General features: G+C 42.0%; 2 protein-coding genes across 5 annotated transcripts in view; one reads left to right on the top strand and one right to left on the bottom strand.

Annotated features, from left to right (window-relative positions):
• Positions 1-26,374, bottom strand: part of capn5b (calpain 5b) — a 62,759-nt gene that overhangs the window by 7,354 nt on the left and 29,031 nt on the right. Inside the window, exons 4-13 of one of the 4 annotated variants that reach the window (XM_035905340.2) lie at positions 16,636-16,844; positions 15,356-15,548; positions 10,487-10,680; positions 7,665-7,742; positions 6,536-6,731; positions 6,329-6,451; positions 6,046-6,242; positions 4,756-4,877; positions 4,594-4,647; positions 3,377-3,513 (exon numbers count right to left, since the gene is read on the bottom strand). In XM_035905340.2, coding sequence (XP_035761233.2) covers positions 3,377-3,513; positions 4,594-4,647; positions 4,756-4,877; positions 6,046-6,242; positions 6,329-6,451; positions 6,536-6,731; positions 7,665-7,742; positions 10,487-10,680; positions 15,356-15,548; positions 16,636-16,844 — 1,503 coding nt within the window. Of the gene's footprint in view, positions 1-3,376; positions 3,514-4,593; positions 4,666-4,733; positions 4,878-6,045; positions 6,243-6,328; positions 6,452-6,535; positions 6,732-7,664; positions 7,743-10,486; positions 10,681-15,355; positions 15,549-16,635; positions 16,845-26,374 lie in introns of those variants that run through there. The other 3 variants (XM_006785108.3, XM_006785107.2, XM_006785109.2) reach the window with 3 other exon arrangements.
• ompb (olfactory marker protein b) lies at positions 20,225-20,707 on the top strand. Its single transcript, XM_006785106.2, has one exon. The coding sequence runs from the start codon at positions 20,225-20,227 to the stop codon at positions 20,705-20,707; it is 483 nt and encodes a 160-aa protein (XP_006785169.1).

Genomic DNA, 26,374 nt, shown 5'->3' with positions numbered 1-26,374 from the left:
ATACAAAAGGCAGTAAGCACAAAAAAGGAGGAATCAGCAAAGGAAATACACCAGAGAGAAAGTGACAGAAGAAAGAAGACACTAGGAAGGAGAGAAGTAAAACACTGAGGAAACAAGGCAGCATGAAGAAATATTGAACCTTTTTTTCCGTCATTCACTCACACAGGTTGTTTGAAACTTATATGTCAGAGTATCTGCTTAAAAAAAGTTTTTGTGGTGGTATAAAGGTACCCACACTATATATAGTACTTACAAAGTAATTAAACCACATGTCACAAACAGCGGTCCCCAACCTTTTTTGCGCCACGGACCAGTTTAATGTCAGACAATATGTTCACGGATTGGCCTTTAAGGTGTTGCGGGTAAATGCAACAAAATAAAATGATACGACCAAGACAAAAACTGTGGTAAATATATGTTTGTAAATATAATAATAAACGTGAATTCACTGTGTAATTGTGTAACTTTATTAGCAGCATCCTGCTGAAATGCGCCAAAAACATTGAAAGTAACATCCTCCTCTATGCCCCTTAATGCTCTCTGGTCGCTATGGTAACATGTAAATATTTCGTTCAAAATAAGACGCACAACTACAACACGGGAAAAGACCCAGGGAAACAGAGTTAACGATAAAACCCCTGAAAAACACAAATTTCACGACCGAGCCTCAACTCTCGTGGCCCGATACCGGTCCGTGCCCCGGGGGTTGGGGACCGCTGATTTAAAACAATAAAACAAATATTTTTGAAATCTATTAAAAGCTTGTTTAATAGTAAAAAAAAATGTTATTTATTAAATAACAAAATGAAATGAATAAACAGTCCTTATTCACACGTTAACCAATAAACATAAAGGTAATATTCTCTCAGTGATTATTTGACATTTTATAATAGTAAAAAAAGGGCTACTGTATTCATACATATACACACATTACTATGCAATTACATCATATGAGAGTTTATTCTCAAGTGTCAGAGTTCAACAAAAGGTACAGCCACTTCAACGACAGTTTCGCTAACCTGGACTAACAGCAGCTAGCAGAGGCTAACAGCAGCTAACATCAACTGAAATGGCAGTGCTACCAACAGTTCACCAAATCCTCAACAGGTTCTCTAACTCTGCTTTCAAAAAGTTTTACAGCCTCTTCACAACTGAGGAAAACAATGGAGTGACAGCCTTCAACAACAACAACAACAGCCTAACAGTCAGATCCATTTCAAACAGTAGTATAAACAGGTCAGCCGGCCACAGCCATAATCTCTCGTCTGTCTGAAACATGTTTGTCCTATAGCAGCCACAGTAGCTAAGATTATGCACTTAAATTAGAAGGGCTAAGAAAACACCTCAGTTGACTGCAATCTGAAAACGTGGGACGTGTAACTGGGATTAGAATGACTGAATTTCCAAAGTAAAAGCGAGGGGACTGGCCACGGATGAATAGTGAAAATGATCAAATGAATCATTAAGTACACTTCTTAGTGTCTACTGGACAAATTAATAAGCTCGGTGAAGGTCTCCTTACTCAGTTTTGAATTGATCTGTCCATCTTTTAGATTGTTTGGTGAAAAACAACATGAAGGATACCTCATGTGATCGTCTAACTCTCTTATTTATTTAAATGAATGATGTCTCTCTCTCTGATGCTAACAGTGCGTAAATACAGATGATTTACCAGCTCTAATGCCCACTCCTCACTGTGTTACAAATAAAACAATTTCACAGCTCTAAACGAGCAAATCCAACATCGTATTACTATTAATAACCTCCCTCACAAATACACTGGTTTACACGTGTCGCCTGATATGGAGCCTGTAACTGATTAGTTATGGATGCTCTGCAAACATTCTTAGCAGCCTCATTCTCACGTCCCATAGGCTCAAAGAGAGAGTTGATAAAGGGAAAAAGGACTGAATATGAGACAAGCGATGAAACGCTGTGAAACTCTGCATGAAGACAAGTGCCGCGGGACTATCAACCCAAATTATTCCTGCAGCTAGCTCCCACTTTTCTACAGCCGTCACTGTCGACTGTGTATTTAGGTTCTTGCTTTCACTTTGCGAATACTTAAGATGTTTTGACATATCTACAAATATAAGAAATATATTATTCACGCCCTAGATCGTCTACATCATGTACTGAAGGAGTCAATTTTTTTTCAACTTACAAGACTCAAATTTCCCACGTGTTCGGTTACAAAATGCTAAAACACACACACATACAGCGCTGTCACACAGGATGTCAACGTGAGACCAGAGAGCGATGAATGTGGCGAAACGTAAGGTTTTGCAACGTTTTATTTCAACATATGTAACAGCCGTAACTCTTGAACCACTTGCTCGATAAAAGAATTCCAACAGTTCCCGAAAGCAGCGGGGAACTGTTGCTTTTCAGTGATATCAGGATTATTACAATAATCCCAGGAACAGTGTCGCAGCAGCCTCGCTGAATGTGGCGCCCTACCTGGGATTACCATCACGACCCTCATATCACCGATAAAGCACAGAGTTGATGCTTTCAGGAACCGTTGGAATTTTTCAATTGCACCAATGGTTCAAGAATTACGGTAGTTTGACCTAAATGTTTTACCTAATGGGTCAATAACAGTTTGATGCCCCTGAGGAAAACTTAAGATTTGTAATTATGAACATTTATTTCTCAGTAAATGTGATCAATGCCTAGTATTGGATTTTTACTGGCTGGATAACCCTGTATTTTGAATTCTACGGCTACTATTTGTTTGTGTACAGCGTATATTATGTCTGCATAATAACATGTTTGTTCTGTAGGTTTATTTTTATTTTCTTTATATATAAATTATTTTACATGTAGTGGCATTTTCTGGAACATTGTTTATTTTAATCTTGATATTTTGTTTTCCTTTTATGAAACACCTGCTGGTGTTTAAGTTTTTGCACACTTTCCTTTGATATAGGTGAGTTTATGCTTTAATCTGATGATTTTTAAGACCCTATGTGGGTTATATAACAACTCAAATGGCTAGTATTTAATTTAGAGTGACCATGTGTTTGTCAGAGCCTGAGGGAAAGAGGTTACAAAATGGTCTGATCGCAGAATAAACACACAGTATATAGCAAGACTTCCTAGATTTTGTTTTCTCATCCTGTCACCTTGATTTGATTTTAGTGAAACTATGCAATGAAATCCAAAGTAAGCAAACAGTAACCTTTTAGTAACCTTTATAGCTACTGTTCAGAAGATGTGCACTTTACATTCTGGTGCCATGCATAAATGCGAAAGCTGTCAAAGGCCACTGGCCAAAAGCTGTAGTTTCTGAGGGATAAAGAACAAATCAAATTTGAAGTTGCATTTTTTTTCTTCAACCTTTCACACTACGGACTGCAGAGTGACAGCTCACCTCCATGTGGATGCCCTCCTTGGGCTTCTTGCGGTAGAACAGGCCTTTGATGTCAAAGTTTGGGCACCGTGTGTCCTTATGAACTGGTGAACGAACCCTCTCTCCTTCACAGGTGATGATGACGTAGGGATCTACAGCTGTCAGAAAAAAATGAACAAATATCTAAAAGTTTAAAATAGCTCTGCCGGGATAAAACCAGCAAGATGTCAAAAAGAAATGTATTAATATAGTACACTGATTAATAAAAAACAGCCACAGAGGACATTTTTCTGTTATTAACAATGTGCATTTTGCTGATAATACCTCTGGACTTCTACATTTGAAAAAATACTATTTAATTAAAAAACAGCAACAAAAAACTAGTATTTCTGCCTCCACTTATGCTTTATAAGTATGTACAAAGCAGTAAAGGTGGGCGGCTTGATGATAGTATTGATACCAATGTTGGTATTGGTATCGGACTGACACTGGCATTATGAATTGATACTTTGTTTCTATCCTCTGTTCCGCATGTAGCCCACTGAACTGAATAATTTTGTGGGAAGATAAAAACATGCATTATGAAAAACATCTGAGCCCTTTTGTACTGACTGTCAAATCTATTTTTATTAAGAGAGGTGGAACTAAAGTGCTTTAGAGACAGACACATGGTGGTCATTAAATGTGTTCAGGATTTGGAAACTCATTGATTTATCTCTTAAGTCATGACACACTGCTATCCCCTACATAAGCTAACTTTATAAATTTAAAGTAAAACCAAAACTGGCCCTTGTATTTACTTGGTATCGGAACAGTTAATGACCCCCTGTCGAGTGGCTCCTTACTGTAGTGGTTTACACATTTGCCTAACAATTAAAAGATTTGAACAGTTTTATCTCAGGAAGGGTAAAAAAAAAAGTAAAATCTGTCAAATCAAACATGAGGAGCTGCTCGCTCTGGTGGTTCTTTGTGGAGTAAATGTAAATAAAGCGACTTTTTGGGGGATGGTGTACACTGACTGCTCAGCGCTGATTTACTTATTTAACAGAAGCATACTATAAGACGCTACAATCACATGAACTTTTGTGTTAAAGTTACAGCAGTTAGTTCACACGCACGCACGGACAAACACACACATGCACACACACACAGTAAGAGATTTAAGCCATAACTGCGGCACACTACAGGCAGTAGACACTACACTAGCTAAATTATCTCAGCGGGTGGTGCTGAGGTACCTCGTGCTTTGCTCTGGGCTCTTGCTCTCTTTTTGGGATTGAGGCAGTGCAGCTCTGTGGGTTTTCACAGCACTTCATCATTGACATGCAAATACAAAACACAGCACTCAATGTCAGGCAAGGTTACGTCTGCTACGCACCGACTGGAGTCCTCATACCGACCTCCATTGGAGTCCTGTCCCTGCAGACCCTCAGCGTTCAGTACATGGACCTGAGTGACCAGCTGAGGGTAGCCACACATCCCCGTCCAACATGTCTGAGGAGGCTCGTCCAGGGTCAGCTCTCTGAGTAAGATGAAGACAGCACAGGTACATGGATGTATGAACACAGATATGCCTCATGTTGGAGTGTAAAAAGGCCTCTGTAACGCTGCCAGTGTCAGCAGAAATACAGGAAAATCCAAACTTCTGTACTTCTCCTGGATGTCCTAATGAAAGCAGTCCCAAAAGCAACAGAAAATAACAGGTGAAAAATTATCTACTATCTGTTACTGTGCTGATGTATCAACACAGCGTGAAGCAGTCCTTCTCTTAAGCTAACATGAATGATTTCCTTGGCAGAATTTCTGTGGTTGTGTTATTACAGGAATCAATCTGGTTTAATGAGTGCAAATGTAGGACTGTAACTGTCCTCATACACTGTATAAATCATTTTTACAATTAAAGACAGGAAAATATTATATAAAAATTATATATATTTTATATTAAGACTTAAACAGTGTTTATAATGGCTGAAATACAGACATTCTGGCTTTGAGCAGAAGAGTATACTCTAAGCAGGATACCAGCTTCAAAAGGCCTAAGACAAAACTGGAAATGTGCACCGCACCTAACAGCAGCAGTGGGTCTAAGACTGATATGAACAAACTGCATTGTCCCATACAATTCCACTATTCATTCACTCTCATATTCACACACTGGTGGAGGCAAGCTACAGTTGTAGCCACAGCTGCCCTGGGGCAGACTGACAGAAGCGAGGCTGCCATATCGCGCCATCGGCCCCTCTGGCCAACACCAGTAGGCGGTAGGGTAAAGTGTCTTGCCCAAGGACACAACGACCAGGACAGAGAGCCCGGGGAACAAACCGGCGACCTTCCGGTTACAGATGCGCTTCCCAACCCCCTGAGCCACGGTCGCCCTGACCTTGGAAACCTAAACCAAGGTAGCAATCAAAATAGCAATCAAAATAAACTGGGGAAGATACCTGAAACCCAGGCATACGATGATTGAAATAAGCTAAACAGGACAACACTGGTATGAGAAAATCAAAATAAGCCAGGCAAGGAAGGAATTACTTTACTTCTTGCAGAAGTAACTGTGTAAAGTGACTGACAGAAAGTACAATTTCATCCAATAATGCATCCAATTGCATCAGCCTCTGACGAGACTTTAAAGATGTAAAGCCTCCGAGTGCAGCTCTTTACATCCAGATGTGAGACTATTATACACTTACTTGCAGTCTGAAGGCACATCAGTGAAGACACGGAGCAGGAAGTCACCCTGCTGCCCGGGGTCAAAGGTTGTGGGAATGATGACGTAGCGGCCCTCCTTCAGCTCCTTCCTGAGGAAGACGCAGCGTGAGTTGATGTAGATGGAACCTGCTACTTTCTGCTGGGCTGTGTGCATACGGTACTTCCGATTTAGCTCCACCTGTGAAGGAGAAGATCCAGATCTATCACAGGTTTACTTCCTGGTTACCCTTTGAGGATTTCTCGGTTACGTGTGGGTGTTTCTACCCTGTGGATATCGAAGCCTATTGCGAGATTTTCTGATTTGCCCTCTTTTGGTGTGGCTCTCTTCTCTTTTTGCTGTAAGCAGATCAGCACCTCGTCCTCCACCTTCTTCACATCAAACACATACTAGGAGGAGAAAAAGAGGACGGTGCATCACAGTCCAGCACTGATCACACAGTTCCTAAAGACAAAACCACGACATGTACCGACCTGAGGGTTCTGCAGGAAGGTGGCTTTGTGATTGATGCAGCCTCCGGATCGGTTGCGTAGGGGATCCTGCCGGTGGACCCAGGAGCCCCTCATCACCTCCTCCTCCCAGGTCTTGTGGATGCTCAGGTAGGAGGTGTTGATGAGGCGGCACAGGATCAGGTCAGTGAAGTACTGGCAGAAGTCATCAAATGTCATCCTGCAGGAGGGCAGCAGGAAAAGAGGAGAGAAGAGAGCAGAGAGAGTGGATACCAACTAGAGGGAAAAGCTTGAAAGAAGAAGATCTTGAACAGGTACAAAAGCAGAGGAAACAAAACCAGGAGCAAAGCAAATGGTTAGGATGTACAGAGCTGAGATAAAATGAGCCTAAAGTTTGAGTGCCGAGGGCTTCTGAAGAAGAACTGCATCATTTTATTTGACACGATGAAGATAATCTTCTTAATCTTAAGTTTAATTTGACTTCTTTCTTTAGTGATACATGCAACAAAGCAACAAAGTAATAAATAAACTAATAAATGAGCTTATAGTCTTGATGCTTGGCTAAACTACCCACCTGTAGGTGAGATACAGAAATTAATTAGTTTCACTGTAAGAGCTATTCATATGCTATGTATTGAGTTGCTACAATATCAGAGGTGATTTGAAGGCCTTATTCATGTCTCTGCCTTCCCCTCATCATTCTGAGGTTGGTGCCAAAGAAAAGGACAACACAGAAATGCGTATACTTTTAGACCATGTTTAATTGCTTAATTATCTTTATGCAGTTCATTTACATCAGAAGGAATTAAACAATAAAATACAGGAAGAAGTGTGTTTCAGATTCTAGTCTTCCCAGAACAGCAGTTCTGAAGTTCAACCCCTGCAACAGATACATTTCTCATTGGTCCTAACTTTGGGTTTGTCAAAAATATAATGTCCTTAGTATGATCATCTACCTTTGTAACAGCAGACATGACAGGCCATCTTCTTTAGCTTTGGATCAAAACATCAAAAATCTCAGCAGGAGGTAAAATAAGCTCAAAATGTCAAACTATTCCTGTGGCCCAAACATCAGTGCCTGAAAATAAAAGTGTTGTAGCCTTTTTTTAAGGTAACAAAATGACTGTGGGTGTATTTTTGTTCAGGCTCTCACCAGAACTCGCCGTCGTCCTGTACGGTGACGCCCAGCTTTTCTCTCTCACTCTTGCTCACCTTGTTCCACTCCTCCGAACTGCAGGGAGCAAAAACAAAAGAGCAAACAGGCTTCTATGTCAAATGAGCTTTTGTTAGAGGTAGATTTTAATTTTGTTGTATAAGTGTGTCAGATTTTAGTAAAAGGCCTCACTGTTTCATGACCTGAACCCATTTGGACCTGCTCTGGGTGACGTCTGTTGTTGACACGTTATCTTCTGTCTCATGTGTTGGCAACAGAGCCCGGGGGGCTCAGGTGCTGCACATGGAGGGGGGATCCTTGAGCATTATCTTTTTGAGCTCATCATTTGTGACAGCTAATTTCCCCCTGCTCATCATCAATTTATTTCCTCTGTGATGGCAGCACACATTACAGGAGCCGTCACAACCTCTTGCTGGTTAAACGGCACAAACGAAACACCTTTAAGCCTCTAAAAGACCAACTATAAATGGACCATTGGGCGAGCAAAAATCAAGCCTACAAATAAGACCTCAAAAAATAATGTCTGAACACGTAATTATACTTTCAAGTAACCAACATCCAAGATTGTTTTACTGTTCTCATTCAGCTTAGGTGCTGCACAGAGCCAACTGCTCCCTGTTGGAGTCTAGTATGACACTGCATTCGTAGTGTGGAGATGAAAGCCCACGTCTACCTGTCAGAGCTGCTACTATCAGCAGGGGGAGTGCCAGAAATATGTACAACAATCAGTGGGAAGACAGAAGTTGTCATCCATAAAGAACTCCATAAAGAAAATTGTCCCCCGCAAATGCTTCTTAAGCACGATTTATTGATCATCCCTTTCCTGGTCGAGTCAGCATTTGACTTACATAAACCATGTTGTGGTTAATACTATATCACCCCAAAAGAGCACTTTGCTCTCAGACTGTAGGCTTACTTGTGGTTGCTAGGATATTTAAAAGTAGAATAGGAGGCAGACCAATCAGGTTTCAGGGCTCTCTTCTGTGGAATTAGCTCAAAGTTTGGATTCGGGAGACAGACGCCTTGTCTACTTTTAAGATTAGGCTAAAAACATTTGTCGTTAGGGCTTAATCAACTGTATCTGAATCCTTTTAGTTAACAGGCCTATTAACTAGGACTGTTTCTTCTTTACGCTTGTCTTCTCCATCACCCGTGTTTAGACATTTCTCTGCATTTAATCATTAGTTATTATTAAACTCTGGCTCTCTTCTTGCCCATAGGGGGTCGTCTGATTGTTGGGGTTTTCTCTGTATTACTGACTTTACCTTACAATATAAAGCAACTCGAGGTGACTGTTGCTGTGATTCAGTGTTATATACTGTAAATAAAACTGAACAGATCTACTCATCCCTGCGTTACCATTCTGTTTTATAAATCCTGCCCAAGTCTTTAATTGTGAGGAAAAACCTGCAATCTGTTGCTTCAAACATGTCTTTGTCACTCGAAATATTTTTATTTTTATTTTCTGCACCTTTCAGTGCAAAGTTTCCTTTCATAGCTTACCTTTGGTTACCCTCAGAGTACTGCAAATAATCCCTAAGGGTACTAGTAAACACATTTACACAAGATTAGCAGATTTAAACCATACAACATTAATTTAAGATGCGTACAGTCATACTAGTAAAATAATATACATCTGCCTGCTATGAAAATGGTGGGACCTCAAATATGGGGAAGAGGAAAAACTAAAATTATTAACAGAATATTATAAATATTAATTGCAAGACTTATAACGACCACAGCCATAAAGTTTATTTCTGAGCAGCTGTATCGAGTTCAGACAAATGAATCGCGCGCGCGTCTCTCCCTCCTGAGCTCTACTTTAAAGCACCAGTCGTGGTATTTATTACCGTGTGAATCATACCTGCACATCAAGGTTTCCTCTGTATTCAGTGCTCAGGGGAAACACAGGTGTTTTACTAGATGCATTAACTCTGTGTTTATGTCTCTGTTTATGATGCCCTGACTAACGTCCAGCGGTCTGTCAGCCTCCATTTACAGTAACGGGTTTTATCAAACCATGAATGAATTATTCAGCGACAGTGAGTGAATGATGAGGGATGACTCACGTCTCTTTAATAACAGCTGTCTCTCTTTCAGCCTTATCAATAATTCAGAGTCTGTTATTATCCGGCTTTACCGGCTCCGTTTGTTTCACCGAATTTGCCCGTTCACGATTCGAAGACAGAGACGAGGAGGGAGCGCATTTATTTTTCCGTTTTACCCACTCCTGTTAGAAGAATAACGTAGAATAAACCGGCAAGCAAAGCAGAAAGCACAAAACTGAGCTGAAACATTTTTCTCGAGGACGTCTGAGCTGCTTTCATAAACAAGCAGCTCTCCGACTGGGCTGAATTTAGCCGTTCTTCTTTGCTCTGCGGCCCATTAGCTTGATTGCATTTCCATTTTTCATTGTCTACATGACATTTCCCATCGTCCTCCTCTTTTCTCTGCGTCCTGGATCTTATGTATGGATTGCTTTCTGTTCGGTCGTTTGGCATTTAATCATTCGTCATGTTACGTCTCTTAGAAACCTCGTGAGTCAAATTCTAAGGGACTGGCGCACTTTGACATTTTCAATTTATGTAATTGGTTAAATTGATCTTGACACGGTCACGTATCCTATTACGGGCAAAATACATTGTTTTGGGAATGCTCCACATCTGACTCACAGAGGTAAGATGTCTGCTACGAGTAATGATAGATGAAGACAGCTCAATTACCTTTAACAGGGTAGGATTTGAGACTGAGGAGCTTCAGTAGTTTATCTTCCTGCCTGCAGGTGGCAGTGTTGTGATTACCTGTCACTCCAAGGGCCACTCCACTCCTTCTCCCCCCAAGGGTTCCTCATGCGGATCATGTGCAGCTTCTCCGACTTGAAGAAGGCCAGCAGTCCGTGACCTAGCCGCACCTTCCGTACATCTGTCACGGCATAGGCGTGGCCTTTGACCAAACCGCAGTCCAGCCGCGCCTCCATGTCTTCTATTGTGGTCGCCTGGAAAGCAGAAAACACAGATGCCTCTGTCAGTCTAGACAAAAGAAAAGAATGCTAACAAACAAAGCTAACACACAAAAGCAGTTCCTCTGGTGGCCACTTGAGGCAGTCTACGAAACTAAGTCAAGTTGAGTTTGGGCCTTTATGGAACGTTTTCCCCATAATAATGACCCTGAACTCATCCACCTGGATACTGGAGGTAGGAGCATAGCTGTGGGGGGTGTCCCAAAACAGGGAAGCTGGAGTCAGTCGGTGCCTGCTAGTCCTCATCTGTCACTTTGAGTCCCTAAAGCAGGGTCCCCAATCCCAGTCCACGAGGGCCGGTGTCCCTGCAGGTTTTATATAGGTCCTTGATCCATCACAGCTGATTTAAATGGATAAATTACCTTCTCAACATGTCTTGAAGTTCTCCAGAGGCCTGGTAATGAACTAATCATGTGATTCAGGTGTGTTGACCCAGGGTGAGATCTAAAACCTGCAGGAACACCGGCCCTCGTGGACTGGGATTGGGGACCCCTGCCCTAAAGGGACGTCTTAAATGTGTGTTTGTGCTGTTGTTCCTTTAAAGTCTTTTTAAAGGAATTCTCACTAGTATTATCCCATCCCCGAGGTTTGTGCTTCAGTTTTGGTTAGTTAAAAATGTATTTTTTAGTATTTAATAGTCTGTTAATTAGAACTAATTATCAGCAGTGGTAATAAACAGGGTGATAGAAGAGGTCAGGCAGGAGTATCTGTGGACTACGATGTTTGCAGATGACACTGTGATCTGTGGTGAGAGGAGGGAGCAGGTGGAAGACAGCTTGTTGAGGTGGAGGTATGCACAAGAGTGAAGAGTATGAAAGTACGCAGAAGCAGGTTTGAAAGTTGAAGATAGAGAGATTTTAACTACCATTCAAAACAACAGACAGTGCACCAGAGAGGTGAAGAATAGAGCCGAGGCAGGGTGGAGTGGGTGAAGATGATTGTCATGAGGGATTTGTGTCAAAAGAAGAAAGGACGGTTTGCACATACAGAGGGCTGGTGTCACAGAGGAGCACGGTAGAAATAGGACAGGGTGAGATGGAGGCAGATGATCTGTTGTGGCGACCCCTAAATAAGGCAGCCGAAAATATTTAGCAGATGTGTGTGTGTGTGTGTGTTCTACCTGTATAGTTTATGAATGCAGCTTTGTTAAATGCTAGGTGGTGTTAGCTGATATATAAGCTTCTGGCTCTAAACCTCCCCCATCATGGTGGCAGACAAAATGCTAACGCTGGAATGTGGAAATGTAGTGCAAAACCAATGGGTGACATCATATAGGCTATATCCGTCATGTATACTGTCACGGACCGCCATGTCAGTATGTTCAACTTACATACCAAATACGATCAGTTTTGGTTAAAAAAAGAGCAAAGAACAAAATAAAGCAAGCTGCAGGGGCCAAAAAGCTAGAAAAAAAGGCAAAACGGTGAGACTTCAAAAAGCTCGAGTAACCAACATCTGTTATCTTTCACATAAAATCTATGCTCGCAACAGCTTTTACTATTTTGTTCTTGCATAGAGGTGAGTCGGCTTAATGTTTTATTGGAAGAACTGAGCTTTGTAGAAAAGCTGCTATATTGATGTCTAAACAGATGGTGGCAGGAGAGCAGCAATTCTCAGTTTACTGGAGGTTCAGACAGCATAAAAGATGGACGTAGCCTCCTGGTCTTAAAAGTTAAGCACCTGAAACCTGAATTCTTAGGTGCATCTTGTCCTGTACCCCCCAGCCGGCCCCAACAGACGGGAAAAGGAGGTTTCTCCTTCCCGCTTGCTCATAAAGGGTCGTCTGATTGATGGGGTTTTTTTCTGTTATTGTGAGGTCTTAACCTTAGAATCTCAATCACCTACAGGCGACTCTTGTTGTGATTTGGCGCTATATAAATAAATGCAATTGTTGTCTTTTTAAAAGGCCAGCAGGGGGCTGCTTATCTTATTGTAAAAAGACTTTTGGTTTCAGATCACACTGAATAAAACATTAAGTTCATCTTGCAAATTACAGTAACCCACTGCTACTTATATAGTATCTTTCTACTCAGTTTTGAGTCACTTGCTGATTTCTATACCTAAGCACATACCCACATTACAATGAACGCATCAGGGTATTCAGAGTTCAATATCTTGCCCAAGGATACATCAAAATGTGGACTGTAGGAGGCGGGGATCGATCCACCAACATTCTGATTGGTTTACGACCCGCTTTAACACCTTTTAGTGTCAGAAAGACAGGATTATCAATGCTATCCTCATTGGCCAATGACTGCCAACGTCAGTCAGATCCACACTTCATCGTCTTTAGTTTCAAAACATCAAGATGTCAACAGTGAAAATGCTCAGCTCGAGGTGCAGAACAGGATTTCAGTAACGAGTGGGTGACATCAGAGTGGCTACATCCATGTTTTATCCATGTTGACCCATTTATTGTACTCAAATTAGTCTGACTTTCTATTTTCCAATGTTGCAAATAGCTGCAGTGAATATTTGTTATTTTTCCTCCTGAATATTTTCAAGGGCTTGCTCAAAGGGAATTGTAGGAATGTTTAGCTTATTTTAGAGTTTAGGAATGTGTTAGATAGGATATAGAATTGTGAGACACTGACACTGCCCTGGATATAAATAAAGGCCTGACTGTGTCACGAACTTAGGAGTAGATTGTAGGAGACCCTCCCCCAGTTGAACTGTGAAAGTAAGACAAAGAGGAGTTAATGCTGAGTGGAAATTCCCCAGAGGATACCTGGGTGGGGGTCTCAACATTTGTAACTGGATAACTGTGGTCTGGAAGGGAGATGGACTTTTATGACCGGCAGGGAGTCACGTACATAGAGACACGCACCCACAGTGCTTTAACTGTTACGCACCCACACCCACATGCGTACACAGTCACTCACGTGCACTCACACATACATACAGGTACGCACATACATTCACTCACGTGCGCTCACATAGGCATACGGGTACGCGCACACGCAGGCACTCACATGCTCGTGCATACACACAGACACAGAGTTTGGAGCACACCATGGGGGTTTTATGATGGGGTTGCCTCTATAAAGCTGGCTGTAACTAACAAAGGGGTGAAGATTTTGCAGAGGGACATCGGCCTGGCAAGTCTTCCCTTCTAGAAGAATGCATGCTTAAATGAGGATAAATAAAGATGAGTAAAGATGAATAAAGTTTTTGTGAAAATGACTACTGAGTCCGGTGCCGTCTCTGGATGCTCGAGGAATAAAAAAGAACCGGGGTAAAACTGATTTCGCAACAGAATGTAAAGTGCCCTGAAATGAATGTTGTTGTAAGGCTGGTGCTATTTAAGTGAAAATTAAATTGACTCTAAATGAGTTCCAAGAATAAATTTTACTAACAGCAAAAAAAAAAAAAAAAAAAATAGGAATGAAGGACCGATTTCTATCCCCTTAAATTATTCAAATAAAAACTGAAGCTCTTGCAAAAATAATAATTTCCTGAGCACACACACATATGAGCACACACACATATAACTTGTAAATTAGAGCCAGAAAATAAATACATAAAATAAAATAGAGACTCAAAGAAACTTCATACACAGCCCTGAAGTTTGACTCTTTTCCAGCACTACCTTACAGCTACAGTTATGTGTCGTCAGGGTGCAAAAACCTTGTGTGTCATTTCAGTATAACTAACAGCAGAAAAAACCGAAATTAGTAACAGAATGTGATTTTAACTGACTATTCACGTCTTTACATTATAACTTTAATACAAATGGCCATAAATTTGTCCTGGTTTATAACTGAGTTTTTATTGGCTTCTCTTTTTCACTGGAATGGACCGTTTATTAATCCCCACATTAAAACCTGCTTTTGCTAACAGGAAGCCTATAACAATACCCGGGTCTGGTTCTTCAAATGCTGAGGACAGGAAAAGACACACAGGCACAAATCTGAAATGTTGCGCACAATGGCACCTCGTTCGCACGTTAATTATAGCACAAAGTTGAAGAGCCTTTGAGAAGAGCTCATTCGGAGATTCTGAGATGGCTGCTATCTTTGCCAGACAATTGAATGTCTTTGGAAAGTCAGTCACGACAGGCAGAGGTTGGTTATTCATCCCTGGATTTTAAATCAGAATAGAAAACGTTCTAATTATTAAAGGGCTCTGGGGAGGTCAGCTGTGGGTGATTACACAATTTTCAGACAGCGGGGTTTTGAATGCTGTTGAAATGCCAAGTGCGAGCTTCCCGATGGCTTTGTTTCAAAAGTCAGGTGCTTGAATGCATCTTTAATTGACACTCTACTTCTGTGCTATTGCACCTGGATGAAGTGCAAACAGCAGAGACTGACATCCTCTGACTATTGGGGTGGGATGAGGTTTAAGTTCCGACTAAAATTACTCCATCAGCCGGTTGAGCTGCAGTTTAGACCAACATCTTTGACTCTGACCTCCAGTAAGAGAGTTTCTGTGCAGTAATTAGCACATTAATTACTGAAGTATGGCCAGAAATTGAACTGTAATCCAAATTTTAGTCTTAACAAAGAAAATCAGCTTTGATTTGAGGGCTGTGTTCAAGGTTTTCTTTTGGTGCTTCATATTCATATATGTACATCCAACAAACACAAGCATGTTAGAATAACTGGTGATTCTTAGCGTGTTCTTTAAGCTGAACCTTTCGCACGGTTCTTACCCTGATGGAGCAGCTGATGAGGCCGTCTCTGTTGTGCACTTTGAGCACTCGTTCAAACAGCTGGTTACGGGCCGCCTCGTCTGTGGCCATCTGACCCTCCAGCAGGTCCACGGGCTCAGAAACACCACCCGTGAAGTCCACCAGTGCGTCAGCCGTGTTCCCCCCATCCAAAGCCTCATAGCAGCCGTAAACCCTGCAGGAAGAGGGAACAATTTCATATACAGTTCCTATTTTTTTTGGGACTGTTGCAAAAACAGGTTACTTCTGACTGGTTAAATGTGGTAACAGAGATAAGGCCATGATGTGTTTTGTTTTTGTGTTATTTATTTAGAGAATTTTCCCATTTAAAATCGAGTTACAGATACCGGTTACAATTAAATGACTAAGTCAAAGCAATAAAAATAGTTGAGCAAATCTATAAAATCAAACTGACGTACAAAATACTGAGAAATGGACATCACATCGAACTGTGCAATCGCATCTTTTAACCGATTTATCTCTTTTCCATGAAAGAACTAAAAGAGCAAACTTGTGCACATGAATGAGTGTTGATCTCTGGAGTAATCTGCCCACAGATGTGACTCATAAAACCTTTTTAATATGAAAGGCACAAAAGAACCTCTGACCTTCATAAAGTAATGCACTTTTATTTCCAGTCTGTTTTTTAGCTGTCTTATGCTGTTGACTCTATAACAGATTGTAGAGTTTTATGTTTTAAATAAAGAACTGATGCCATATTCACAGGTGTAGCAACAGAAATTTACACTTCATTTTTTTTACACTTAATTCCTGCATTTTATTTCAATTTTGCTTTCAAGCTTATGGTAAAAATGTCTATTTATTAATGACCAAAAAAAGGCAGGGAGTGTTTTTCGCATAGCTTTAAAATTATTTTTGTTATTTGATATCAATGTTGAGTCATCCACGTCTAAAAAATGATGTACTCTTGTGTCGTCTTGTGTTTTACGAAGGACATAATAATTCTTTTGTATCGGGCTGCTTTTGGTGTTTTTGCTTTGTGGACAGAAACCTGCTGAAATGTGCTCGTCTCGCCTGTTCACTGATAAATGATAAACGTTCAGCACAGTTTAACACATCTTACAAATGTCTGTGTTATGGGATGATTTCTAGGAATAATGAATGTATCTGTGATGTGAAAAAAAGTGTTAATGACACCAATATGTGACCACACCCTTGGTGACTCTGTACAAGCTTGATAAATCTGACTCCGATGGATTTATAGTCGAGTTTAAGTAAAATCTGCTGCCTCTGATGCTCACTTGGCATAGGCTTTCTCCACCAGGGCGCTCCAGAACTCGTTGCTGTCGTTGGAGTGGCAGTAAACCAGCTGGTTGTCCACCGTCGGTAGCCGGTCATCAATCACCACGTCCACCCACTCCCCGAAGCGCCAGAAGCGAAAGTGGAAAATCCCAGCGTAGGAGTCTGGTTTTTCTGTATCCCACTCCTGCTCCTTCCAGTCTGGAATGACCTACATGGTGGAGGAGGACAGAGGAGCAGAGGGGCAGGTAAGCCAAACAAATAGCCGTCGGTCCATGGAGCACAAATAATATCATAGTGGAGTGGGCAGGCGAAGCGAGACCACCGTCCCCCTCACGTCTGCTGTTGCGTTCAGGATTAGGGGACAAATTTATAACCTTGGCTTTCACAGTCATAAATCCAGCTGTAATAGGACATGGGTGAGAGGTAATAACTGTTTGACTGCAGTGTGTGTGTGTGTGTGTGTTTTGGCTGCCTGCATTTGCTCTGGCCCAGCGAAATGCCCATAACCAGACTCCATTTTGTGAACTGCAGTTAGTTTTTTCACAGGGGAGGTAAAACAAATACACGTATCAGGAATTTCTTGATGACCTCAGAGCCCTGAGCAGACACAGAGCAGTGTTTCCTGCAGAGACGTGGCTCAGTAACCCAACTTTGAGAACTTTTGACCTCCTTTTGACCAAGAGCAACATTACCTGCAACTCATTTATTAGTTTACAGTCCTCTTATTTTCAAAGTTCAGTTGTGCTCTTCCAGGCTCAGGTCCCTCAGGTCTTTGATATCTTTCAGCTACGGTGAGAGACACTGACTCCACCGTGCTGGACTGAAACCGGTCACGGCAGTCGTCCTTCTGGTCTGGAGAGCCCCTGTGTGCTGGAGGGTCCCTTTAACCACACCTGCAGCAGGTGAAGAAGTGTTGCACCTACAAGAAGCTCACAATGTCTGCCACCACCACCTTGCAGTCTGAGACAGTGGTGCTGGAGTCGGTCCACACAATGGAGAGGCAACTAAAAACTGCCCTAGTATCACAAAGTTCATATAGTGACTGATTTAAGAAAGCATGCACACGTGTATGAACGCAGGACTGCACATGTAAATATGTATTTGATATATAACTCACCATTCAGAATACTGACTCAATGCAGGCAAAAAAGCTTGTATTTCAGTCTTGTCTTTCTTTAATAATGAAACCATCTATTATCTTAATCACACCCAAATTTCCTAAAAAAGTGCAAACCAAAGTTAAATGACAACATTTTTGACTGATTTCCAATACAATAAAGAAATATCTGCAGCAGACAGGTTACAGCCTTTGTTAATATTATTGTATTTCTATTATAGCCTCTCACTCTCCTTCTGTTATAGGAACAATGCTGTGCCAGTCCAGCAAAGTTTGGTTCCTGACGCAATGAGCAAAATTCCTCCCAGAGGTTTTTGACATATCCCCAGTGTTGGGGAGTAACGGAATACATGTACCGCCGTTACGTATTTAAAATACAAAATATGAGTAACTGTATTCCGTTACAGTTACCGTTTAAAAAGGTGGTATTTAGAATACAGTTACTTTGTTAAAATAAATGGATTACACGGCGGTACTTCCCTGTTTCACATTGTCGCAGGTCAGGACTGTTTGGGTTTTGTTTGACAGCTACGTTCTGTTGTTCCAGGCGGCAGCGTTACGGTTGCCATGGTTACAGGGTGACGCTCTCTCGCTGCGTGTTTCCTGGGTGAGAGAGCGTCTTTTTGTTGTTGTTGTGCTAAGCTAATAGGCAGAATGCTACAGGTATAGCTCTAAAGAATGTAGCATCATAGGCAGTGTAATCCGTGCTGCAGGGAGAATGGACTGCCATACACGTTATGTGTCTGTGAGCGAGGGAGGGAGAAAAAGGAAAAGTACGAGCTGTCATCGAGCAAAAACGGGAGCTGGAAGCATGTAAATATAATAATAACCACTGCAGCCAAGAAGAGTGCCTGACGAGCCCAGTTGTAAGTAAGCTATTAAGACTCGACTGTACACCGTGTTCGTGTTTTCCTCCAAAAACAACAAGTTCCGTTGGAGCAGCCTTTTGCTTCCTTAGACTGTTATGCATGCTGCTGTGTGTGTGTTTGTGGTTGAGAGTGCAGAGTCCAGGGCTTTTCCTTTTAGCTCTACTTTAGTCTACGGTAGCTCCCACTGTATGTTTGAATTTCACTCCCAGCTGGTCCGCATATGTGTGGCGAGCAATATTTTATCTCAGCTTTTTCATTGAACACAACTTCCTGCTGCAGGAAATCAGTCAAACAGCCAAAATAATGTTAATCCCAACAGACTGCAGACAGCAGAAATAAACATGTTTACATCCTGGTACAAAGAAGAGCTTTGTTCTCTCCTCCTCAACAGCTGTTCTCAGACTGATTTGGTTCTATAACTCACATATTTAAATGATGATTATCTTCATACTTTCTGCAATGAAATGAAATCAGTGACCGGACAACATCCAGAAATGTACAAGGGGACACAACAAGTGATTTCTAAACTATAGCGTGGTGCCATTGCTCTCATCCCACTGCGGCTCAGTGTCATAACGGAGCACCTTATGAACACCAGAAGTGACCTTCAAAAAGGGTGTCTGTGAAGCCTCTATCAGCGTGAATACAGTCTCCGATAAAACCTGCAAATGATGCAGAGAGCGACAACATGTGTGACTGACTGTCCCAGCGGGAGATCTTGGAGATGTCAGGGTGCGCTAACTGAACAGCAGTTACTGTCAACCCTCTCTGCAGGAGGTGACACCCGCTGATGGAGAGAATCTGGCCCCTCCAGAGCTCTGAGAGGCAGCAACAGCTCCTTTTTACAGGCGAGGAGAAGGAAGAAACAAAAAAATCTAAGCACCACACCACAGAGTCATTTCGTAATCCTTCGGGAAGCAATCTCTCTTGCACTCCACCTTCGCTGCTACTTAGTCTCTGTCTCTGCAGTGTGCATAGCGGGGGGGGGGGGGGGGGGGGGGGGGGAGGGGGGGACTCCATCTATCTCAGCTTTCAGCTGGGCAGTGCTGCAGCTGAACTCTGGAGTGACCCAACGACTGACCAGAGACACAAGCACAAAGCGCCGCAGGTCTCCCCTGCTGCCACATGAGAGGAGTGAAGAGGCTTTCTTAACACTCCCTTCTTCTTATCCTCAGATGGCAGGAGCCCACCCATTACATGCGAGGGACCACCTGACTCTTACTTCTGGCATTCACATTTGTTTTGCCACTCATGCAGGCTTCCAAAATCTAGACGACACTTGATGCAATAAATGTGTTACAGTTAAGAATCTGTATCTAAGGAAGCAGAGACACAAACGAATGTGACAAACACTATTAAGCACAGCTCCCTGAGGGCTAACCCTGCACTGTGGTTGCATCTTGTTTTCTCTATCTCCTTCTGTAGTTCTAACTAAGACCCGCCTCTGCTATCTGTAGTACACGCTCATGTGTAAGCCAGCAGAAAGGAGCGGAGCACAGGAGGGTCTGGACAGAGATAAATTAGCTTCGACACAGCTGCCGATCTAATCCAGCCTTCCAGTTGGTATTGACCTCTCTGCCTGTCAAGGTGTGCCCTCTGAGCATGTCTAAAGAGGTGAAGCTGCCCTTCCGGCTGGACGTGGAGCTGACGGAGGTGATGCGCCTGCGGGTTCAGTCCCTGCAGCAGCGCGGCCAAAAAAGGCAGGAGGGCGAGCGCCTGCTGCAGGGCAATGAGGCCGTGTACCGGCTGGACTTCTCAAACCAGTCCCTCCAGTTCTCACACTGGAAGGTGTGGCTGGCCCAGCCGGGCCGCCTCACCATCATGGGTACCTCGCAGCTCTGGACGCCTGACCTCACCAACCTGATGACCCGTCAGCTGCTCGAGCCGCCAGGTGTTTTCTGGAGAGCAGCGGGCGATGGGGACGACGCGCCGGTCCAGTGCTACGAGGCTGACGCTGACGAGTTCGGTGAGAGGATCGCAGAGCTGGCCAAGGTGAGGAAGGTGATGTACTTCTTGTTTGCATTTTCAGAAGGCTGCAGCCCGGAGACGGTCGACTGCTCCATCACCTTCACGATGGACAAATAAGACGCGGCGTGTAGGATCTCGGACAGATACTTGGACTCATCTTCAGTGCTTGTGTGCTTTCAGTTGAGGAGCCCGCTACTATAAAGCCAGCCCTCCTTCTCCTTTTATGATTCCTCCCCTCTAAAATATCGACACAGGCCATATGACATCCTTTAAGGACTCAAAAACACTTTAGTGATCAAACAGGTTGTTGTTTCATAGCTTTGTATCAGATCATTGAAATAAATCCAATCATTCTAAAAGGCGTATCTGCATTTTCTTAAGTGCTTTGGGTTTGAGTGTTGAACAAAATTGTTATCCCATCTCTAACTCACAAACAGCCAGCCCTGAAGGGTTTGCTGAAGCCGATTCCCACACGAGATAATGCATAGAGACAGTGTTTACTTCTGTGGATGGGTGCAACTATTCCCCAGCGGACGAGGGGAACAGGTTCCTGCCACCTCATCGGTCTCTGTCTTACATGGTGACCCTGACAAACAAGTGAGGAGATGCATGTGGATTTCACCTCTCTGCCTCCTCCTCCTCCACTTCTTCCTCCTGCAGGCTCGCCCTGACTGCTTTCAAACTGCCTCAGGGGATGAAATGCTAACTGTGAATGAGAAGACAAGTGTCTGGAAAAGTGTGAGAGAAAAAGGAAAATAACCCAGACGACAGGAGGATTTAGACTCGTTTCTTGTCCGTACAAAGCGTGTGACTAACATGCAACTCAGAGGCTCGGTTTTGCTTAAAAACAAAAAAAATCTAACTCCGCACATTCTCAAGAGTCTCAATTAAATCGATCTTGCCAACAGTGTTGAATGCATGAATATGAATTTTCACAGACTGTCCTCGTTGGTATGCCTTCTCTGCTCACTCTTTCCTGTCGCCTTGTGACTGAGAGGTAAACTAATGCACCAGAGAAAGAAGCCCACCGGTCATCCCATTATCAAGAGAGGATTTTTCTCATTAACACAAATAAAAAAACATCAAAAATTACAAGTTAAAACATTTCCAGAACTATTTGAAAGAACTTTAAAAGCTGGCAGCTTTTTGCAGGTAATTAACTGGTACAAAAGTACAAAATGTTTTGAAGTAGGATCTCCAGGGAGATGTTTCTGCTCCTGGGAGACTTGGACCATTTACTTGTTTTGCTCTCACAGGAAGTAAAACTAGCAGGAAACTAAGTAAATGAGGATGTCTGTCCTCGCTTACAAGACCTGACACTGGCTACTTAATGCATTCAAAAACTGTGAATTAAGAATAAAGGATTGTAAGATTAAAGCCTAATTTTTCATGAATTACATGAATTATCCTGCCCAAAAAAGAAAAGAAAAATAAACCTGTTACTTTGTTTCCTGCACATTTACATTTAAATTCATGACATTTTTATATGGTTAGCTTTTAGATGGCTTGAAAGATGTCCAGCTATACTTTGTTGACACATTTTGGTTCATAAGGAAAACTTAAACTAAGCATCCACCTGGAGCTGATCCTGACTTCCTGTGTGACGACCGGTTAGTGTTTCGGCACTAGAGCCCAATCAGGTTGGGCGGTATGCCTATCATCCCCCCCATGAGGTAATAACTGCTAACCACGGGCACAGAAGGAGTCAGTAATGTCTACTCATTAATGTAGCGCTATCCACCCTCCATGCTACACGACAAAACCAGAACAGGGCTACTGCTACTGAGAGAGACTAACAAGGGATTTTTTTTCCACATTGAGCATGAGAAAAAAAAAAGAATGTAGACTATATCAGTGGGAGCATCCCAACAGCTAAAACGGTACATAGTAACAACTAGCTCATTCAGTCTCTTGATATATGTGTAAAATGGTCCACCTGTCTCTCCTCCAGTCTCCACCACGACCTCCTAACACACAAACACAAAAAGCACAGGAAAGGACACAAACTTGTATGTCTGTGGAAGCACAACCGCATTAAATCTCTATTAAAAAGAAACAAAAATCCTCCTCCTGTTTACACTTGTTTTGAGGCAATGACTGCAAGTGTTGGCTATATTCAAAGGTGCCGACATGAAACCATAGCAAGGCAGATTATTTCAAATAAGAATAATGAATTTCAGTTTACTTCAGTAAGTAAGGAACCACATGAACCCAAATAAGTAAAACACTTGTTGACAGTGGGAAGGCAAAACTCCCTTTTAACAGGAAGAAACCTCCAGCAGAACCGGACTCAGGAAGAAGAAGGAAGACAGGACTAAAGCCACACTATGGAAGAGAGCCAGAGATTAATAATAGCTAACGATTAAATGCAGATGCAATGTGTATAAACACACAGTGAGAGAAAAGGTGAGTGAAGAAGAAACACACAGTGCATCATAGGAAGCCCCAGCAAAATGTGTCCCTATACATTTTTACTCAATAAAATGTGTCCAAAATGAGGAATGAAGAAACTCTGGTTCCAGGACAGAGTCAGTAATAAATGTTTTAAAACCTGGATGTATTTTTTTAAAGAGTGTAATATAATTTATTATGTAACAAATTCTAATGACGAAGAACAAGAAACAAGAAAAGAATGAACAAGTGGCAACATCTTGGAAAAAATACAACAGCAGATGCTGATTGGAAGTTTCCTTTAGCAGCTGCAGGCGACGCACACTGAGGGGTGGCAGCATGGAGCGGATATTTTACGAATGACCCTACGTGTCTGTTTTCTTTTCTGTTGAGCTGTATTTTCTTGCAGGTGCTGATTGGAGGGCCATCTGTGGCGTAGATGACACCTGGGCCTGTGCTGAGTATGCTCTGCTCCATAAAAACTTCCTCCTGCCTGCAGATTATTTCACAAATTTACTTCTTTTTTTCTCCACGTTTACCCTCACACAAAGCTTTACATTACTAACATACTGTTATTTAAACACTGCATCTTCTTGTGTTTTTTTGTAAGAAAAAAGAAGAAGATGTTTTCTCAAGTCAAGGTGCAAAACAGAATTTTAAAACCTCAGTGTGACAGAAAACAGACAAAAATCACAAAAGACACGTTAACCTGGTTTGAATATTTTGATACTGTTTTGAAACTGAAGGTGCTCTAAAATTAGGTGCAGTTACCTCGTACCGTGCCCGAGTATGATGGACCCTCTTCTGGTCTGTGTTTACACTGACTACACTTCGTTTTGCATCTGAAATACTCTCTCCTGTTCAGGCAGGACACAATTGAGTTTATGATTTACAACATTTTGCGGCTTTATTGGAGTAATTCTGGAAGAAGTGCCACACTTTTATATGCCTACAGTGGCCCTGAGAGGTCAAATACACTGGAACTTAAGCAAACACCTTGTTTTTTTTGTAAGTGACGTGTCCAGTCTGTCCTAGCCTAGTCTTTATGTTTTTGTCCTCAGCATCTCCTGTGAGAAGTCAGTTGCGTCCCAGTGTCTGGTTTCTGTGTCCCTGTTTAGTTCTGTCAATTTAGTATGTCTTAGTCCTTGTCCCAATGTTCCTGCTTTACTTTGACAGTCCCTTATCTCATTAGATTCAGTTCATCTGTTTCCCCAGATGTGTTCACTCTGTCCCAATCTCCTCTTGTGTATTTAAACCCTATCAGTTTTCTATTCTTTGTTGTTTCATCCCTTGCAGTTTGTCTTTTGGAAGATTTGAAGGTTTGGTTGGATTATTTGTTCTTGGCTTTCATTTTGTTTGTTTTGTAAGTGGCTCAGCAATAAAAGTTTTAGTTTTATAACTTCTTTGCCATGTGTACGTGTGTAGGCAGCACTCCGAAAACTCTATTTTAGTAGAACTAAAAGATCAGGTGGGCTTCAGAGGCGAATGCAGGGAAAGCTACAAATTTCACACAAAAACTTAATTCCTGTACTTGTGTGCATGCATTTTAAAATTGCATTAAACAAGCCTACAAGTGCACCTATCATTTCAGAACGCCACCTGGGGCTTCAAAGAAAGGCCTACTGTGGGGATAATGCACCTACAGGTGTCTGATAACAACTGCAATGCACCAGAAAAATGGCCTGTGAATTTTAGCTGCTAAATTACAGGAACAGTTACACTGCAGGTAGATGGCAATAATCAACACAAACGTGCATTCAACAAGCTCAGGTGAAGAAGGAAGATTTACAGTGATTCTAATCAGACATGTGCATCATTTTGAAAAAAGAAAAGACATTAACAAAGAAGGAAAAACCAGAACAAAATAATCAGCCAAAACTAAAGACCTAAGAAGGGAAATAAGCAGCAGACATGCTGTTCCTTGAGGATGGACCTGATCAAGCTGCCATGTAAGCATCCCCATGTGTACTCGGCCTAGTCTTCTACAATACAGCATTTCTCTAGAACAGGCTGAGGCATCTTGTTTCAAATCCCATTAAACCTCACTAATCATTTTGTTTCCTCTGTCAGCACATGAAAGAACATCTCAGAGTCATTCTGACGCCAGAGACTTCAAACCGGCTACAGAGCTCAGCACAGTTCAAATAAACTGCTCTTTATTGACAAAACGCTGCAAGTTTGTGTGCTCGAGCTGGTGATAGTGGCTGTGTGGTGCCAATCAGGATGCAAACACTTGTTTATTTAAATCTGTGTTTAAAAGGCTTCAAATTGACTTTTCATTGCAGCGCACTACATCTCTCAAAGTAAAGACAGCTGAATGAAGCTCACTGCGGTCCATTTAAAGATCCCCAATGCACCTTTATTCAATTAGCAAAGGTAGTAAACATTGGATGAAATCTGTTAAAGCACTGTTGCATCTCCTTACAACAAACCACACTGCTGGACAACAGCTATGACTGATTAATAATGACATCCACTTTGCTGCATGTCCCCCCCCCCCCCCCCCCCCCCCCCCCCGTCTTTTTCACCTATTACCCATCTTATCAAATAGAATCAAAAAAACTTGAAAAAGACACCTGCTAAGGCTGATCACAATGCAAAACGAACATGAGAAAATCAGAAGAATATCAGATTTTTTTCTGCATAAAACTTTTTCCAAATTATAAATCTGCCACAGATGTCACAAAGACAGAAGTTCCACTTGTGAATTAATTCTGGATTTTTATTACAGTGAAAAAACATACTAGCGGCTGCCAGTGCTACCCCTGAGCCTCCTAGTAGATGCACCAATGAAAGTCTTAGGTGACACACAAGAGCACAAGATTTTCAGAAAACCTGACCTCTGACCTTGACCTTATGAATTTTAGTAGATACGCATATGGTTTTTGATGAATTTGAAAGTCCTATGTTGTCTTGTTTTCGAGTTATTGCATTCACAGACTTGGATATCCACGCCTGCCAGTCACAGCGCCAATAACACTCCATCAGCCTTTTATGGCTGAGGGGTACAAACGTCTGCATTCACTGGTGAAGTACTCGCCACTGCAAGCTTGAATAAGCCTCACCAGAGCTAAAATGCAAATATTGCTACAGAGCAGGAACCTCTGAAGTCAAAGTGGAAACGCCAAAAACTGCAGTTCCTTCAGTCAATTCTAAATTTTTAGATTACTCACTGATTTAAATTGTATTCAAATCAGGACTATTTTGAGTGGCACCTTTTGAAGCATTCAAACAGGCAGGTGTATTTGAATACTAGCTAACCAGTAATATTTTAAACTGCATCATAAGAGCATTATAAGTCTTGTTGCTTTTCGTTTTATGAATTGGCTAAAAGGCAGACAAGGCACTGAATCCCGAATAGTAGCCTATGTTGTAGGTTGTGTGGGCTCTGTG

The sequence above is a fragment of the Neolamprologus brichardi genome, chromosome 10 (assembly GCF_056152115.1).
Source record: "Neolamprologus brichardi isolate AB-2024 chromosome 10, ASM5615211v1, whole genome shotgun sequence".
Taxonomy (NCBI): Eukaryota; Metazoa; Chordata; class Actinopteri; order Cichliformes; family Cichlidae; genus Neolamprologus; species Neolamprologus brichardi.
This window is presented reverse-complemented; position numbering and strand designations above follow the sequence as displayed.

Bases quoted from the DNA above. Each gene is read 5' to 3' on its own strand.
- ompb (XM_006785106.2), top strand. From the start codon at position 20,225: ATGTCTAAAGAGGTGAAGCTGCCCTTCCGGCTGGACGTGGAGCTGACG.